Below are 18,421 nucleotides of genomic sequence, written 5' to 3' on the forward strand. Positions count from 1 at the left end.
TGAATTGCGATTAATCGCGTGCGCCTCCCCTTTGAAACTCCATGATGGTGTTTCAATGGGATAGCATTGAATAGAGCCCAGGATCAGCTAGAGTCCCCAGCTGACCCTGGGCTCCATGCAGCGCTGTCTCTTTGAAGCTCCCCAGTTGATCCCGGGTTCTGGGGAAACGCCACGCGGAGCCCGGGATCAACTGTAGAGTCCCCAGCTGACCCCGGGCTCCACTGCCCCTTTGAAGCAGGTGGAGGCAACGTTTCTAAGGGGTGGCTACCACACAGCTGATCCCCGGCTCAGTTGTGGGGTGGCTGCTCCTTTGAAACGCCGCCTCTGCGCATTTCAAAGGGGCAGTGGAGCCTGGGGTCAGCTTGGGAATCCCCAGTTGATCCCAGGTTCTGCGTTGTGCTACATGTTTGAAGCACTGCAGTGGCACTTCAAAGGGGCAGCACAGCATTAACATCTGCGATTAACGTGTTAAAAACACATTAATACTGGACTGCGTTAATTGCAGGCATTAACGCATGTCAATGGACAGCCCGAAAAAATAATATTCAGATTACTATGGATTTTATATATAAACAGAACACAAAAATATATCTGAACATACAAAGCTTAAAAACCTAAACCGAGAAACATTACTGCCTTCCCTCAATTGTATGTAGATGCTAAAAAAAATTAAGGCAGAAGAAATGGTTCTCAAACATTAAAGTATCCTGTAGGGATCCTCCACTGGAATTTTGTTTTCTGTGAAAATGGCACTAAATAAAAGGAAATTGTATTTATATTGTGTGTGGTTTAATTTCCACTGCAGTCTAAAGGAGTCTTTCCACTAACCTCAGCAGGCCTTGGATATATGAGTAGGATGATGTCTCAAAGATTCAGTAAGAAAATGGTAGGTGATAGGGATAAAAATGATTTCAGTACAGAGTTCTCAAACTCTTTGGTAGTGATTTTAGACTGTACACATGTAGTTATTTATTACATTGCTATTTGTTATTTTTAGTATAGTAGCAATCAGAGGTCCCAAGAAATCAGGCCTTCCTTGTGGTCCAGAGTAGAGGTTGGACCTTTATAAACCACACTTCCCTCAATCAGCAACATCCCTGGTCAGGCATCCGTTTGCACTACAGGTCTGGAGCGCTCAAGGGGAAAAGCTGGGGGTCCTGCCCTCAGTAACTCCTCCCTCCTAGAGATTCTGGAGCACTGCAAATAGCTCATTTGTGGTGTTCAAGAGGAGGGAAAAAGCGGGAAGAGCGGAACGGGGGGAGGGTCGTTGGGCAAAGAGTCAGGGTGGCTACAGAGCCCTGTGGCTGCAGTAGAGGGGCTGGTATTGACTTTCCAAAGTCTGGCAAATTCCCTGGTTCAGGACCAGTCAGTTCCTAAGGCTGCCGCACCAGGGAGGTTCAGCCTGTAAGACGCAGTCCAGATGCTATGCTGATGCTGCTGCCTTGAAAACAATGCATCGATACTCATTTAAATCAGCTGATAATCTCTCTCTGATTTTGCGGTCAGCTCTTACAAACACTTAGGTATTCATGACTGCAGTCTTAGGCCTTGTCTATACTTACCTGGAAAGTCCAATTAAGATACACAACTTCAGCTACGTTAATTGTGTAGCTGGAGTAGAGGTACCTCGATTGACCTTTGGCGCTCCCAAAGATTTCCCTTACTCCTTGCAAATCAAGGAGTACTAATGTTCATGAGAGCACCCCCAACATTGGATTTACCGGATCTTTACCAGACCCACTAAACTGAACTCTGGAAGATCAACTGCCGTAGCATCCATCTTTCCGGTAATGAAGAGGTGTCCTCATTTAGTTCAATGGTACTACTGACATGAGTAAATTTACCTTTGTGTATGTTTGCAGGATCTAGGCTTGAACTGGCTCATGATATGACAAATGGGTGCAAAACAAATGGAGGCGGAAGGTAACCATGAGAGAAAAACATGTTTATAGAGACTATCTAGGAGCACAACTTGTGTGTAGTGTTGTTAAAGCTGTGCTGGTCCCAGGATATGAGACACACAAAGTCAGTGAATATCTTTTATTGGACCTACTTCTGTCAATGAAAGAGACAAGCTTTTGAACTACACTGAGCTCTTTTTCAGGTGTGCAAAAAGTCACAATTGGCAGGTTTCAATTTAGAAAAATAAATCTACATATCATTGTAATAATCTTATGTTGAGTAATTATTTCCTCATTTTCTCCTTCAAACACAAATGATTATGCTATGAATGCAACACAATGTTAGAACTGAAATCCCTAACCAGCTTTAGTAAAAATGTTGTAGGCAGTTTAGGGATTCCAATTACAAAATAGTCTAAGACTTCCATCTGTACACGCTAGCACTAGTGTTTCTTGTCCCTTATGATTATTAAAATCAGGTTTCTTTCTGATTTTTTCGCTTCTATTTTAAATGTAATTTCCTTTTCCTCTTTCTGAAGTTCAAGATTTTTGTTATTTCACAAAGATGAGGAAAAAAGATATGTAGTATTGATTTGAAGGGGTGAAATGTTTATAACTTTGCTAGGTTCTCAACAGGAATAAATCAGCTTTGTTCCATTGACTTCAACGGAGCTGCACAGTTTTACACCAACTGTGAATCTGGTCTTTTGATATTTTGTTACAGATTCTATATTTTAAACATGAGATTTTTTTTAAGTAAGCTCTTAAAATCATTCAGAAGAGTTAGTGTTTAAGAAACCCAACTTTTTAATTTTATATCCTGAAGTTTTTCTTTGAGCTGTGAACTGTGAGTGCCCTCTAGGATCAGTGTCCAGAAGTCTTCATAATCTTGCTGGTTCTTTAAGATTCCATGTCTTGTTAACTCATTCTGCAATCCTATAATCTTTAAAAGAGAGGGGGAAAATGTGAATACAGAACTTACTATTCTGAATCCTTATATGCAACAAAGCCAGATATAAAATTATCCAATAGTGAGCCAAATCCTATGCTGGTTGATGCAGTGTATATGAGCAGAGAAGCCTTCTGATGTGCCCTGTACATTTAAGGAGCTGCTAGCATGGGCAGAATTTCTCAGTGATCCACTGGGATATAAAACTACAGTGGGATAGATCTTACTGTTCAAACTAAGACCCAAGCCTGCTTCCCTTCCCTGCTCCCCTAACTATAGCACGTGCACCAGCTCAGTGGTTTTCAACTTGTGGGGGACTCAGACAACATCTAAGATTTCCAAAAGGGGTCTACGCCTCCATTTGAAATGTTTAGGGGTTTATAAATGAAAGAAGTTGAAAACCTCTGCGCTAGCTGAGGATGTCTAAACATGGCCTTCTTCCCACCCCCTCAGATTTCAGCCCCTGGAATTGTGGCATATGAGCTGCTGCATTAAGTAAAAGTACATTCCATCAGAACAGTGCATGCTATCCAGGTACCCTGCCTGTCTGCTTGTGCAGGGGGAAAGGTTCTCTGATACCCCATCACTGCAGAACATGGGGTTAAACCTTGGAATTTTAAATCCTGTTCCTTTAATACTGAAGGAAAACTTCCTGGAATTCACACCAATTAAAAGATTCAGTGCCCTATGAAGATTCTCTCCAAATGGCACAGTTAGCACATGATGATGTCATGAAGACACTTCACCTGGGAAGTACAGGCACATTTGTATGCTATTTAATTATAATCAGTATGCAAGTGGCAAATGTATTAAATGGACCTGAAACAGATCCCGGAATTTCATTTATTTTCTCTTTCTGGGAAATATTAAAAAGAAAAAGGAAAACTCCTCAGGAGCCCCATCAGCTATGCCATGTTCGCACACTAACTCAGCTCTTATCAAACCAGTTCAAACAATCACTTTCTGTTTAAATATAGGTGCCAGTATTAAGCACAGGCGGTGGGTTTGGGATGAATGGATTCAGTTGCTTTTCCCCCCAAGCAGAGGGCATGAAATTGAAATTTGCATATACATAAAATAAATGACTGAATGACTAAAAATAAAATTACAGGAATTCAGCTTCTTGTTTGAAACGTTAAATCTCAACAGAAAATACTCTCTGCATTTCCATATGTAGCTTCACTTTATTTTCCTCATTCAGTTAGCAAAAGACCTACACTAAACCAATCTGCCATCCATTCTGGCTGTCACATGGGAAAGCCCTGGCCACAAATAAACCAAGGATCACAAGGACAAAATGCATAACATTGCGTGGAAATCTACCTCCCCCCCAATCAATTTGCTCTGTATCACAGAACAATGACGCCTTGACTGAAATAAACAAAACATTAAGAAATCTAACATATCACTACTGCATAGATGGCGTCAAAACTTAATTTTATCACTAAGAAATTGATTCAATCCCCTGTGGCTATACACTGGTTCCTCATATAAAACTATATATGCATATACTAAAGTGAAAAATCTGCATTTGAGAAAGAACTTCTAGATATGCAGATTAAGGGCCGGTTCCTAAAGAGAGGCATAGATAAGATGCATTTTCTCAAGGGTCTGTGAGTTGCTCTTTAGGGTCCATTTGTAATTCAAAAAAAAAATCATTGTGGGAAGAGCAGATGACAAATGAGATTGGGAACTTTTCACTAGTTCTAGTTCTTCCCAAGTCAATAGTAACTAAATCAGTTATGCTCCAACAGCTGTTCTGAGGTCTATTTTAAAATAGTAGCACCAATCTTTTCCTAGTGTATAGGTGTCCACATTACAGCTGGCACTATACAACACTCTTATGGGTGGTCTGAACTGGGAGGACAGGGACTGAATGGGAATGGGGGGGGGTTGAAATATTTTGTCTTTTGCTGATCAACTCTCTTTGGAGAGGTATATTTGTACACAGTGTGAGAAAGCCCAAATTGCCACCTATGCCTGTTCTGTTCATAATCAGAGATTTTTAGTGTGTGAGGCTTTCAGCCTGGCACCTTTCAGAAGCATTAAAAAAAAATCCACAAAAATTGAGATTTGTGTGTGGTTGAGGAAATTTTAGCCAAATGGTATTTATTAGAGAAACATTGCTAGGCATTCATTTAATATGCACAGAGATTTATAGTATACACAATGGCTCCAAATCCTTAATAATATTCATATTCTAACATTTGCTAACACACTTCAGAAGCAATATTAAAAGCAAATACAATTCTAGCAGCATACCAGGTAATTACTGGACTGTGGAATAGACTTGAGGTACTTAGCATCGTGAGACAATTTGCAGTAGGGCACTTGATGTTCAGGGATACCCTTAAAAGAAAGATAAAGTTTTGGTCAGCTTTTTTCCCCCAGTAGCTGGGAAACAAAAGCGCAAAACAAATAACAAGTAAACATTCAGCCACAGGAAGCCATTAACAACAGTGGGCACCAATTAGGACCCAGCAGGTATTCCTAACACCGCCTGGTGCTCTAGCTCCTCCTCAAATGCTTTGACATAACATTCACAAACTTAGGCTTAGGAAACAACAGGCTGTTTCATTTACTCAGCAATTTGTAGCCACATATTCCTGCTGATAGGCCCATAAACCTGTTTGTAGTCTTCTGTTTCCCTTCAAGTTTGTGTCATTAGAAACTGCAATTACTGTCTGCCCAAAGGAGAATATGTTTGAGGAAACAAAATAAAATGAAGATACAATGATCCATCTTGTTTCTCTTGTCTCCTATTTCCATCCTCTTCTGCTAAGGAATGTCCAACAATGGATAATTTACAGAAATTCTACTCATAAAGATTATTTTGCTAGTTTTCCCTCTCCGCCATATGTACTTTGTTTTACAAACAAACAAACAAACAAACAAACAAACAAAAACAAAAGCAGAATTTTCAAAAACTACCTTTTTTTTTAAAAACGGGAAGGAAAATTATTATTCTCAAAATGAAGCAATGGCATTAAGTAATTACTAAGCATTTCATAACCAAAAAATATGCTTTGTCCCCTATCACAACAACAAAATAATCAGCAGATGTAATTATAAAATGTTTGGGTTCATTATAAAGATATTTTGCACTTCTATAGCATCTCCCATCCAAAGAATTATCTAAGCCCTTGAAAAACTTTTTTATGAATTAAGCAACAGAATGCCCCTCTGACAGAAGTCAATAAGATTCTCCGCAAATATAAAATGTAATACTTTTTAAATCCTGGGTTACAAGCCTTCAAAATAAGACCTCATCTTCACCGCTTTAAAATAAAATAAATAAATAAATAAATAAATATTTGCCTCTAACTAAATTGTGGCTATGTGTACACTGCAGAGTTTTTTCGGAAAAAATGGCTGTTTTTACAAAAAAAATCACTTATATCCACACTGCAATCGCGTTCTTCCAAAAAAAAAAAAAAATTGAAAGAACAGAGGGCTTTTTCCGACAGTGGTAAACCTCTTTCTACGAAGAAGAAGCCTTTTTCCAAAAGAGTTCTTTCAGAAAAAGGTGTATGTGGATGGGGAAGAGGGAGTTCTTTCGGAAGAAGAGGAAAGAGGAAAAAGTACAGGTGCTCTAGTGGCCACTCCATCCATAGTAATCACAGTTTAAACGCGAGATATCGTCCACACTGAATGGACGCTATCTTTTGAAAAAGAAGATTGCTTTTTCGATGCGCTTTTGCTGTGTAGATGCGCTCTCTCAGAAGAAGTTTTTCAGAAGATCTCTTCCAGAAAAGCTTCTTCTGAAAGAAGCCTGCAGTTTAGACATAGCCTGGAAGAGGTACCTGAAGCAAAAACAAAGTGAAGATCAGGCCCTTTAATTTTATCATAAGGTAATCTTGTGGTGGTCAGCCTTGAAGGGGGTATAGTAGGCCTGGGCGAAATATGGCCCATGAGCCGTATCCAGCCCACCAAGCTACTGGATATGGCCTGTAGACACAAGCCCCAAGCAGGCGCCCCACCTGCATGCCACTCAGAAACACTTTAAAATCACTTTAAAAACTGAGTCCAGAGAGGATGGGGGAAGGGTTTGGAGCTGCTCCCCACCCCCCAGCACAATCCCACTGGCCAGCTTCTGACCAGAAACTGACCAATGGAAGTTGCCTGTTTCAATAACAGGCAGCCATGAAGCACAAGGTACTCATAAACTTCAGAGGGGTAGCTGAGTTAGTCTGTACAGGATAAACTTAAAAGACAACAAATAGTCTGGTAGCACTTTAAAGACTAATGAAACATGTAGATGGACTCATGAGCTTTCATGGGCACAGCCCACTTCTTCAGATGACCAAAGTGTTGGATGTTCAGAACCAAAATTAAATAGGAGGGAAGGGGGAGAGGGGAGGAAGGAAAAAAATGGGAGGGAAGCACAAAAAGACGCAGTGGGTATATAAATATCTAAGGAAAAACCGAGCTGGTATGTAACCAGCAAAATTGATAATCTATAAGCACCTAAAGACTGGATAGTTAAAAGAAGCAGATAAGAACCATTAGATGGCCATTATTCACAGAGCACATGGTTGTGCCTGTGCGCGGGATGGGGCAGGAAGGCTGATTCAGCAACAGGTGGGTGGCTGGTAAGTCTCCTGGCTAGAGTCTGCCTCTTGGCACCCTAGCCCCTCCCTTCTACAACCCTCTGGCCCCCCACTCTTGCCCCCTACTCTATATACCCAAATCCTCTGCCCCCCTCCTGTACCCATATTCCCTCCCAGATCTGGAACTCCAATTCCCCACCCCAGATCATAGTCCCCTCCTGCCCTAGCTCACAACGCAATCCCCTGCACCCCCTCCTGTACCCCAATTCCCTGCTCTAGGTCACAATCCAACCCCCTGCACCCCAGTCCAGTGCCCCAAGTCACAACTGCCTCCTTTACACAAACTCCTTCCCTTACCCCCAAGCTCCCTTCTGCATCTAACCTCCATTCCAGACCCCTCACCTTCTCCATTAATATAATGGAAGAGTGTGACTCTCGACCACTTTCCAAATTCTTATAAAAAATTGTTGCCCACCCTGGGTTATAGCATTGTGCACATGATAGACAGGGGGGTGGGTGTGCTATCCTTTTCTAGACATCCCAGCCATTCCGTTATCTAATTTGCCTGTAAAGGTTAAACCCAGAGACAGTGGATTATGGAGAATATCCAGGAAGTGTTGACAAGGAGCCAGGAAAACATTAGCATGGGTGGTGGGTTGAAGATAGGGCTGGGGCAGGCAAGCCTTCTGACCCATCCCCTGCCTTCTACCCAGGCCCTGCCCCCATCGCCCCAAGGCACAGGGAGGGAAGGCACTCAAAGGCAGCAACACTAACTCTCAGTACTTTCTGAGGGCAGAGTCTTGGTGGGGCAAGGCTAGATGTTTGGGAAGGCAATGCCCCACTGCCCCCTGGCCAATGTGAAGAGAATGTGAGATTTGAATTGAAACAGGTTCTGCCTGCTTCAGTCTTCTGGGGTATGTCTAGACTACATTGTTTTTTTGAAAAAACTGCCCTTTTTTTGAAAAAACTTCACCTGCATCCACACTGCAATCTCATTTTCGAAATTAAATCGAAATAATGCGGGGGGGGGGGGGTTGACATTGGTAAACCTCAAATTGCGAGGAAAAAAGCCTTTTTCAAAAGAGCTCTTTAAAAAAAAGGTGTGTGTGGACGCAGAACAGGGACATTTTTCTAACGAAGAGGCAATTGAAAAAAGCACAGGTGCCCTGGTGGCCATTCTGTGAATAGCAATCAGGGCTTTCTTTCGAGAGAGCGTCCATTCAGTCTGGATACTCTCTTTCAAAAAAGCAGATTGCTTTTTCAATCCGGTTTTGAGGTGTGGATGCTCTCTTTCAAAAGAAGCTTGCAATCTAGATGTACCCTTGGTGAACAAAGCAAGAGCTGGGAGAGAGGAGTTAACCAGGAACAAAGCATGGATTTTCCAGCGATATCCATAGCTAGAAAAAGAACTGTAACTTTTAAACTGTATCCCAGGGAAGCAAGTCTCTGAGCTTTTAATCTGCCTTTTTCAGTTGCTTTATAACACTTAGCAACCATGTATGCTTTACCAAATATAGCTTCATTTTGTTAATAAAAAAATTACTTGTTTTAAGACTGTGATCGGATTCCTGTGTCCTAGAAGGAAAAAGGTTCTGTGTGCATGTACCTGAAACTGAAGGTCAGCTATTAAGAAATTGCAATTTATTTTCAAGCTCTCTCCTAAAGAAGGGTTTAAGAGCTTGGGCGTATCATCCCATAGGATGAAATTTCCAAGTGTGTCTCCCTGGGTTCTCAAATGTGTTTTTGCATTTGGGTGGTGGCAGCATACCATTCCCTGGTCAGGAAATCTGTGACCTTGGGGAGTTTTAAGCGGAAGCCTTTAGAGCCATGGTGTCTAACCAGTTCTGAAACAGTTCTACTGCGAACTAGCCACACTCAACCGGCTAAATAGCGACACTCAAACAACCAAATACCCACATGTGGCTAGCGACTAGCATGTTGGACACCACTGCTTTCGAGACAAGGTATTTTTTAAAGCCCCAACCTTTTACACTCCAAGTGCCAGAGTAGGCAACAGCCACATTTAGCCACATTTAGCCCATAGTAAAGCTGAAGTGCCCGGTGTTCAGTGTGTTTTCATCTCAGGATAGCTTCTGTGTGTGTGTTTGTTACCACCAGATTAAAAACAAAACAAAAATCTCTCTTTGGGCCCAAATCTCTCTTCCCCCCCAAATCTCTCTACACACACCCCTTTTTTTAGCAGGGAAGACAAGACCTAAAGGGCGTGGGAATTCCCAAAGCTATTGTGCCTGATTCTACTCTCGGTTGGAATTACACTATTGCAAAATAGTTAAGAGATCAGAATCTGGAAAGTTTTCGAGGCTCCTCCTAGGAGGCATCATGGAATAGTCTGACCCTGTGTAACAGGAGAACCACCCACTGATTCCCCTAGTTGCCATTTTATTTTTTAATTTTTCACTGACCGTTGAGGTGCTCCCATTTCAGCCATCATTCTGGCAGATAAAAAACTGATCAAAACATTTTTATCTGTTCAAGTCACAATTTCTTGACACTTTCTTCATATCTCAGTTAATTCATCTCAACTTTATTAACAGACAAAAATAAAGAGGAACACATGAGGCAATAATTTTTAATAATTCTGAATGTCGCAAGTCATTCAGATCCTATGATGCCTTAGAATAGGATTCTGTCTTTGTCTTTAGTTTTCCTGTAATATTTTCCTTCATTCTCACCCTCCTCTTTTTTTCAGGAAATAAAATCTGTAATAATCAGCAGGTTACTCAGCTTTCCACACTGACTTACTACCACAGCTCTTGACACTCCTCCAAGTTCCTTGTGGTATTTCTGGCCAGCTACACACTTCAGAAAGCCTTGGAACCTAAAAGCCCCAGTAAAATGTGACTAGCAGCAGCAGTGAGAACAAAGCTTCAAGGTTTCATGTAACATGGATTTAGGAAGGAACATCTAAATGCTTTGGGACATATGGTGCATATCCTGGAGCCAATGTACAGATACATAGAATATAGATGCTCTTGAAGCTTCCTGGTACTGGCAGCCAAGACACTTAGAAAGATTATCACTCAGAATCCCAGTTCAGGGTGATGGAGCAGAGCTGGCAGGGAGCCAAGCACTGAAGTCATGTAACAGAGTCCATGCCCAGCATGCAGTGAAGTAGCACCTTAACGACGCATTAGTAAGGTGTGACCCTACTGTACTGCATGCCAGCATCTTAGGAGGCCTTGCTGCCGCAGGTACAAAGAAAGTCAACAGAAAGAAGGTGCAATTATCAGAGCCTCAGTGGTGTACCAAGCAGGCCTCAGCTCCTTTGCCTTCCTGTGCACATAAGCACACAGCTGGAAAAGTCTTTGGGAGGGGGTAGGAGTAAGCTCCAAAGTATCAGGACTGTCCCTCTAAAACTCAGGACATGTGGTCACCTTAAAAGAGTATGACATAATGCAAGTATGTGTTCTTTCTTAGGACTACTTATTCTTTTTGGCTTACATAAACCCTGTGTACAACACTCTGATACTCATTTTATTAAACTGCAGTGAAATCTAGTGCAAAAAAAAAGCCTAATTTTGCATGCATGCTACTTCGATGTACACAAGGATTTAAGCTGTCTTGATCGTCTCAGAAAGGATGCTTGGGTTGCGCCATATAACCAACAGCAGGGTATGCTATCTTACTTCACCTCACATGGATTTATGTATACAACTCCTCTTAACACTATGTGTGAGTGTACCCATTACTAGATCTGTGTTTTGACTCCTCTTAACAATTTTTTTCTTTTAACTTCTCCTGTTTCCTACTTCATTTCATCTGACATCACACTATCAATTTATTATACCACACAGATTATTTCCCTCTCTATTTCCTCTTATTTTCAGTGCTGCAAGCGTTTTGGTTAGATTAAGTTACAACAATATGTCTCTAGTAAAATTAAATGAATTACCTTATTGTTTGGAATAATGATTTCAACAATACTTCACCTTTGTTGTTAAAGCAGCAACAGTTATTTCTCCCTTCCCATGTCAATGAAGCAAATGCGAGAAGATCCCCCCACAAAACATAATCCAAACCACTGAGAAACTGAAAATCTTCTAAGTACAAAAACTGTGTTATGTCACTATTATTTACATGAGTTAGTGTGCGGTACTGGTGTTTAAAATTAATACTCATTTTGGGTTCAATCCTGCCTTTCTTACTCAAGAAGAAACTCCCACTTAAGTCAGCAAGGGAGTTAAGGATTTCAGGGCTGTGACCTTGTCTTTTTCTTATAGACATCCATTATTTTTCGATTCAGGACTTTCACTTCTGATGTTAATTATTTATAGGGGGAAGAGGGAATACAGGGCTACCATGTTAGAGTCCAGTGAAATTAGAAGTGGATCTGAAATCAAAGATATGCCTCATAAATATTTACCTTTGAGAGGACTGGAAGTAAGAAAAATACAAACTTAAGACCCAGCTTTCAATCACATTTCTGTACCTAGCGAGGCAGTTTGTGTTATACCTACAATCACAGTGTTTGGATACACATCTGAGTGGATTATATTGTTAAAGGCATAAAAGCCTCTATCACCCTTCAGCATATATATATATAATTGGATCAATTTAAACACATTTGTAACTCCTGTCATGCTAATAAAGTTACTGTAAATTAAACGAAAGACAGGAGCGAAAAGCTGTAATTTACTAGTTAATTCATAAGGCTAACTCTGCTTTACCTTAGATTTATGCTTCCCCTTAAGTAATGTGAGCAGAGGGAAATATCAGGCAGATCAGGGCTGTAGGAGAGGAACATACAAGTTTTGCAGCATGTTTTCTAATTAACTTAGCTCATCTCACAGAAACTCCCCGAGTTGGTTGGGTATTGGAAGGAAAAGAGTGACATACAAAGAACAGACCCAAGCAGCAGCTGCATTCTATGCCTGTTCACCAAGTCCAGAAACCATGTATAACTTATGTATACCCACAAAAAGCTTCAAGATCTTGGTTTGGAAAAGTATAGAACTCATTGGTACAAAAGCACATATTTAAAAGCTTTGCTGAATCAAGGCCTAACCTTGAAGGGTTCACTCTCTTGCTTGTATAGTACTAGCAGCATCCCTAAAAGCTGTCTTTTGGAAGAGGGTTCATTTTTCTGATCATCGATTCCCTCCCTGAAAAAACTCTAGGATCTGACAGGCTGAGAGAAAGCCCTTTCTGCAGCCTCTCCAACTTGAACCCACCTAGAGGAGCATTAGAAGGAAACGTAATGAAGACCTCTGTCCCCCTCCTACAGGTTTCTTTACAAGAGGGTAAAACATGGCCCAAAGTTTGTGTATTAACTTGTTTAAAATAAAACTATACTTACTATGCCCATCTATAAACGTGCCCCCCCCATCACCCACGAGGGTCGGTTCGTTAGTCCCGTTCCGCCCTCTTGTCCCGTGATCCCATCACCCTCAAGATCGCCTCCCGGCGTCCAAGTCAATTCTATTGGCAATTAGCCGGGTCTCCTTTGAGACGTCGGGCGATTTACTTCCCTTGATGGGAAGAGGGGGATCCGGGCCCGCCCCCTCTCATGGACCCCAGCCCAGGGCCCTAAGGACTCGGACGTGGCTCTTGTCCGGTCCGACTGGCGGGGCTGTAGCCGAAACGCGCCAGTCCGCAGGCTCCCTTCGCCTGCCCTGGACTGCTTCCTCTCCCCACCAGGAGTAGCTCGCTGAATCGGGGCTTACCTCCTTGGGTTGGGTCCCATCCGTCGTCTGCTCTCAGGGGGGGGGACGCTCTCGGCACTTCCCCCCTCTCTTGCTCCCGGGCAGTATTTAAATCCCCGCGCCGCGACCCGCTGGTGGGGTTACGCCCAGAGTGGCGTGGGCGCGCTTCCGGCCTGGCGCGGCGCCTACCCGGTGACGTCACCAGCCTAGTGATGTCAGAGGGAATCCCTGTCGCTCCCAGCCGGCGCGCCGCCGCCGCCGCCACCGAACAGCTGGCGCAGCAGTTGGCGGCTTGTGAAGGTGCCGTGCGGGCAGCCACTCGCAGCTCGCTCTGCTCGGGGCTCTCCGGATTTTCCCCGAGAGCCGCCAAACATGCGGTCAGCCGGGGGCCCCCAGTGCGGGGCGCCTCTGCCCCATCACACCATCTAATATCTGAACTGATCCCATGTTCATGCGATATATAAACTAGTCATTGAATCAAAAAAAAATTAAATGCTGTTTCAATGGGCTCTTACATTTTCCATCAGTATAATAGACTCAACAGATCAGTGGTTGTCAAAGTATAGATCATGGAAAATCAGCAACTGGGTTGCCTTGCCATAAGGTGACCAGTGGGTGTGCTAAGGTAGGCTTCCTATGACCATACAGCAGCAGATCCAGCTCCTAGGTGGAGGCAGACAAGTCGTGCTATGCAGCTCTGGCCTGCAGGCATAGTGCCACCCCCAGCTTCTAACAGAAAACTGCCTTAGCACCCTGCTGCACTGCTGATCAGGAGGCGCCAGAGATAAGGCCACACCCTAAACCCCTGCCCAAGCCTAGAACTCTCTCCCATGCCCTGATCTCTTTACCCCTGTCCTCACCTTACCTACCTGCCTCAACCCACAGCACTCTCCCACACTCTGAATCTCTCAGCCACACCTCACAGCCCAAATACTAGTCAAAATATACAATTATGTTGCATCACAGGCATCAACCATTTTCTTCCACTGGGAGCCAGGGAAAAAAGTTTGAAAATCACTGCAATAGATCATGTGCTTAATATTATCTAATTGTGCACAATGGATGCATAAAAATGCATTCAAATTAGCACAGACTGGGATGACTATTTTTGCAGCTTATTCCACACAACTACTGCCATTTATGTGTCAACAAGTGTTTAGGGAGCCCTTAACCTGCAAAGCATCAACAAAATAATCTAGCAACTGGGTGCCAACGCGTTTATAAAGCCTTTAATCCATAAATCTGCAGATGCAGTAATTAATTCTGCATGCTAAGAATGGCATATGAAATTTCAGATGAAAAATACAATTCATCTGGAAGAGCAGAAAACCGGGCTATTTAACAATTTTCTTAACTCTCCAGAAGGCACTAACTGCGTGGAAAAAAATAAATGAAAGAACATTTTTATATCCAATTAAAAACTGAGGGTGAGAAGCTGATTAATTTTGGTTTTAGAATTTTGTTTAACAACAGACAATTATTTTATTCAAAATGTGTTTATTCTTGCCTCTCCCCCAAACCCCACATGCACACCATATTCTGACGCCATTATGGGTGCTGAAGTTCAGCTCAGATCTCTATAGGAATGGCATGAGGTGGGGGTACAGTGGGGTTTATTTATTCCCCTCCACATATCTAGAAACTCATGGCCTTAATTCACATTAACACTGAGTGAGAAATAATCACATAAAGCCCCTAATCACTGATGTGTGAATAAAACCCATAATATAAAGCATTAGCATAGTTTTACAGATCTGAATGACAGCTTAATGATTGGAGGCAGTGACTTTCCACAGGTTTTTAGGCATATTGGCATGGCAGTGTGGGGGACCTCGTACTGAACTAACCAACAAGTTTCTGTTCTGTGGATGAACAACAGGCATCAGTTTACAGAGTCTTTCACCCAATACTTTCCCCAGTATTTAATTCACTAAAATTAGAAAAAAGGTAATAAACCGCAACATACCAGAAGGACAACAGACATTTCTGGCTTAAAAACGCTAGAAATAACTGGTTTTAGAGAAAAATATTTTAAACTCAGACTTATTTAATAAATATTAAAACATCAGTCCCCTTAACTAAATTCTCATTCACCATTATGCTGCAAAATTATTTCCCACAATTATTTTCTGGCTTCTGAAAAACATAGAGATGGATCCACCTAGACTTTGCTGGGCAGTATGCAAAACAGCACATACCTATGCTCAAATAATCTGACATGAAATCCGCACTGAAGGAATGGGCCATCTCAGCTCCCTACACTCCTATTCACATAGCTCCATAGCTTGCAGTGATTCATGTATGAGGGCCAAGTAGCCAGGACTTAAGTAAATTTTTCATATGAGCTTTGAGAAAAAGAGAATCCATTCTCTTCTGCAGCCAACCAGCAGAGCCAAATTCTATCAGAGAATAAAAAATCTGATAATACATTGGTTGGCAGATATGGGGAGTGTGTGTAATCAGTGTGAAGGCCCCAAGAAGAGAAGAATCCCTATAATCTACTAACGCTATGGCTGGCCTTGAGAAAATACATATGTGACTAATTCTATACACCTGCAGAGTTCTCACTCAGAGAAAAAAAAAACATGAGTGGGAATTTTCCTGTTAAGGAATGAAGCTATGGGATACTGGCTAATTAGAACACCATTTCCATCAGTTCCAGTTGCTAAATGCTTTAGATATTGACTGGTGATATTTTACACTAATATTTTAATTTTGATTTGCACAAACATTAGTAAATGCAGTCTACAGTTGTCATGCTTTTCAAAGATAGTCAGCTCTGGATAGGACTAAGGCAAAATGGAATCATCCATGAGCAACTGTACAAAAGAAAGCAAGATAAATACAAGAACATTTTCAGAAACAACCTCTGTAGGAGAAAGTACTTAGACACACAGGGGATGAGTGCAGCATAAATACAGGCAGATAGAACACAGTTTACAATTTTAAAAAATAGATTGTTAATATAAAAATGCTGCTAAACAACTTGGAAAGTGACTTTTTGAATAGGAAAAAAATGATGTCTTGTATAAGCTGTGCTGCAGTCATCAGATAATCCCGGTGTGCGATTTTATAGCTATCACAAGTCTTTCTCAGACATAAAACTTACTCCAGTTTAACTACTTGAGTTTAACATTAATTCAGACAATGTCTATGCTAGAGACTTCACAGAAGCACAGCAGTACCAATGCATCTGTACCACGGTAAGATCTCTCATGTAGCCGCTCTCTACTGATAGGAGAAAGCTCTGCTATCATTATTAAACCATCCCCAATGAGCTGCAGTAGCTATGTTGGCAGGCGAGAGAAGCTCTCTCACCAATACAGTGCTGTGTACATTGCCACTTATGCTGGTGAAACTTCTCTCTCTCTGGCATGTATTTTTCCACATTGCTGAGCAACGTAAGTTTTGCCAACCTAAATGGCAGTGTAGAAATGGTCTCAGACAAACCTCTGTGTAGATGCTTTTATTTAATTAAGAATGGCTTTTATGGATTTAACTTAAAATCAATTGGTTACTAAATTAGGCTCAACAGAAATAAGATGTTCCTAAAAGTGAGCATCTACATATGGTTTTTCACTGTAGTTCTTAAATCAGTTTTAAAAACAGATTTAAATTGGTGTAATTTTCCTATGTAAATAAGCCTTTTGATTCTCAGAAAAACTTGCTACTACAGTTGGGAATATAAACAAAACAAAGTCATCAAAGTGGAACTTCTTTAAAATGCCTCTCCTCTGCATAGTCTTTGGTTTTGTGTGTATGCATATTTTGCGACACCCACAACTCATTTTTTATTTGAAAAAGGACCTGAACTGTTGCTCTTTAAAATAAATGTTTATTTTATAAATATAAAAGTTAAGATTCAAAACATTATGATTAAAGCAGTTTCTATCCTCTCAATGACTATAAGGCTGCAAAACACAGTTCTCTGCAGTATTCTCCTTTAAATATGGAGAAGTGTTTCCGTTAGAAGAGGAAATTCTCTTAAGGAAGTTGTTTTAAGATAAATAAAAGTTCAGGATGAAGCCAGCAAAAGGTGTGAACAACTCTCTTTGATTTCCCAATTTGTGTATTTGGGCTCAGACACAGACTGCATTTTATGCACATATTAATAGGATGCTAATAAGTCTACAACTCTACTTTAATATGGACCTATAGAGACAGCCTGTGATGTGGCACCAGATATATTAACCTTAAGTAGAGGAATTTTGTTCCTTTCTTGAAAAATATGGAATCAGATCATGCCCTTTAAATTTTGAATTGAAGATGTCTTGCAAAGGCAGCCCATTAAGTTATTTTGAATTAGATTGTTTACTGACCAGTTAAAATTATCTTTGAACATCAAGATAGGTCTGTCTAGAATAAACTTTTGTAGAATATTCTCTCTCAGTATTATTATGGACAAGGAAAAGTGATTGAATTTGGAAAATTAGTTATGTCAAAGAGCTTTTAAAAAATTCAAAAATAACATAGCCATGATGTTCACAGAACTGTATTTAAATGTTTGCTGAAGTCTCTGAAAACTGAAACACATAGTTATTAAAAATATCATTGAGAAATTCACACAAAACCAGGATCTTTGTTCCTCCGCTCATTTTATCCTGTCTGGTTACTTCTCAGCTGATGCCAATCTCTTTTTTCTGGTGGCATTATAAACATTTCTACAAAGCCAATGGCCATATCACAAACACAAGATTTTAAAATCAAATTAAACTGAGGGATTAGATGAATTCTTTAGAAACAAACATCTTGTTTTCGTGCATTTTCCCTAGCCATAAAAACAGAGGAAATATAAAGCCTCAAAATATATACATTCAACTCTGCAGTGGCCCAAGAACTGAATTTAGGAATTATATTTAGAGATACTCTGTCAATATAAAAATCACACACTCTAAATAACATTTACCTATGATATGAACACCATCTTACATTAGTAAAACAGAAATATTTTTACAAATCACTTTTTTACCATTTATACCATTTGCTTTTTTCACTGTTAAACTTTCAAAAATGGAAATCAAGTAAGCCACTGGTTTATACTCAGGTTCTTCTTAGATTCTCAGACACTGCAAGGGAAATATTTATTGGTTTAAAAAACAAACAAACATTATGTTTAGTGCTAGACTGTTTATACAAAATCTAGATACTGAAACCCATTTTAATTAAGCAAATGGGTAACATTTTCAGAAGCACTTTCATGATTTAAAAGCTTCAGAGGGGTAGCTGAGTTATTCTGTAACACGAAAAACTTAAAAAACAACAGTCTAGTAGAACCTTAAACACTAACAAAACATGCACATGGTATCATGAGCTTTCGGGTTGTGCCCACGAAAGCTCATGATACCATCTGCATGTTTT

The 18,421-nt window shown here is 40.9% G+C and overlaps 1 protein-coding gene across 6 annotated transcripts in view; it reads right to left on the reverse strand.

Annotated features, from left to right (window-relative positions):
- Positions 1 to 18,421, reverse strand: part of LOC102456693 (uncharacterized) — a 124,878-nt gene that overhangs the window by 49,894 nt on the left and 56,563 nt on the right. For all 6 annotated transcript variants that reach the window (XM_075924615.1, XM_075924616.1, XM_075924614.1 and 3 more), the window contains 2 exons: positions 5,113 to 5,199; positions 2,706 to 2,844 (listed from right to left, as the gene is read on the reverse strand). In XM_075924615.1, the coding sequence (XP_075780730.1) occupies positions 2,706 to 2,844; positions 5,113 to 5,199 (226 nt within the window). The remainder of the gene's footprint in view (positions 1 to 2,705; positions 2,845 to 5,112; positions 5,200 to 18,421) is intronic.

This window comes from Pelodiscus sinensis, chromosome 3, assembly GCF_049634645.1.
Source record: "Pelodiscus sinensis isolate JC-2024 chromosome 3, ASM4963464v1, whole genome shotgun sequence".
NCBI classification, from domain to species: Eukaryota; Metazoa; Chordata; order Testudines; family Trionychidae; genus Pelodiscus; species Pelodiscus sinensis.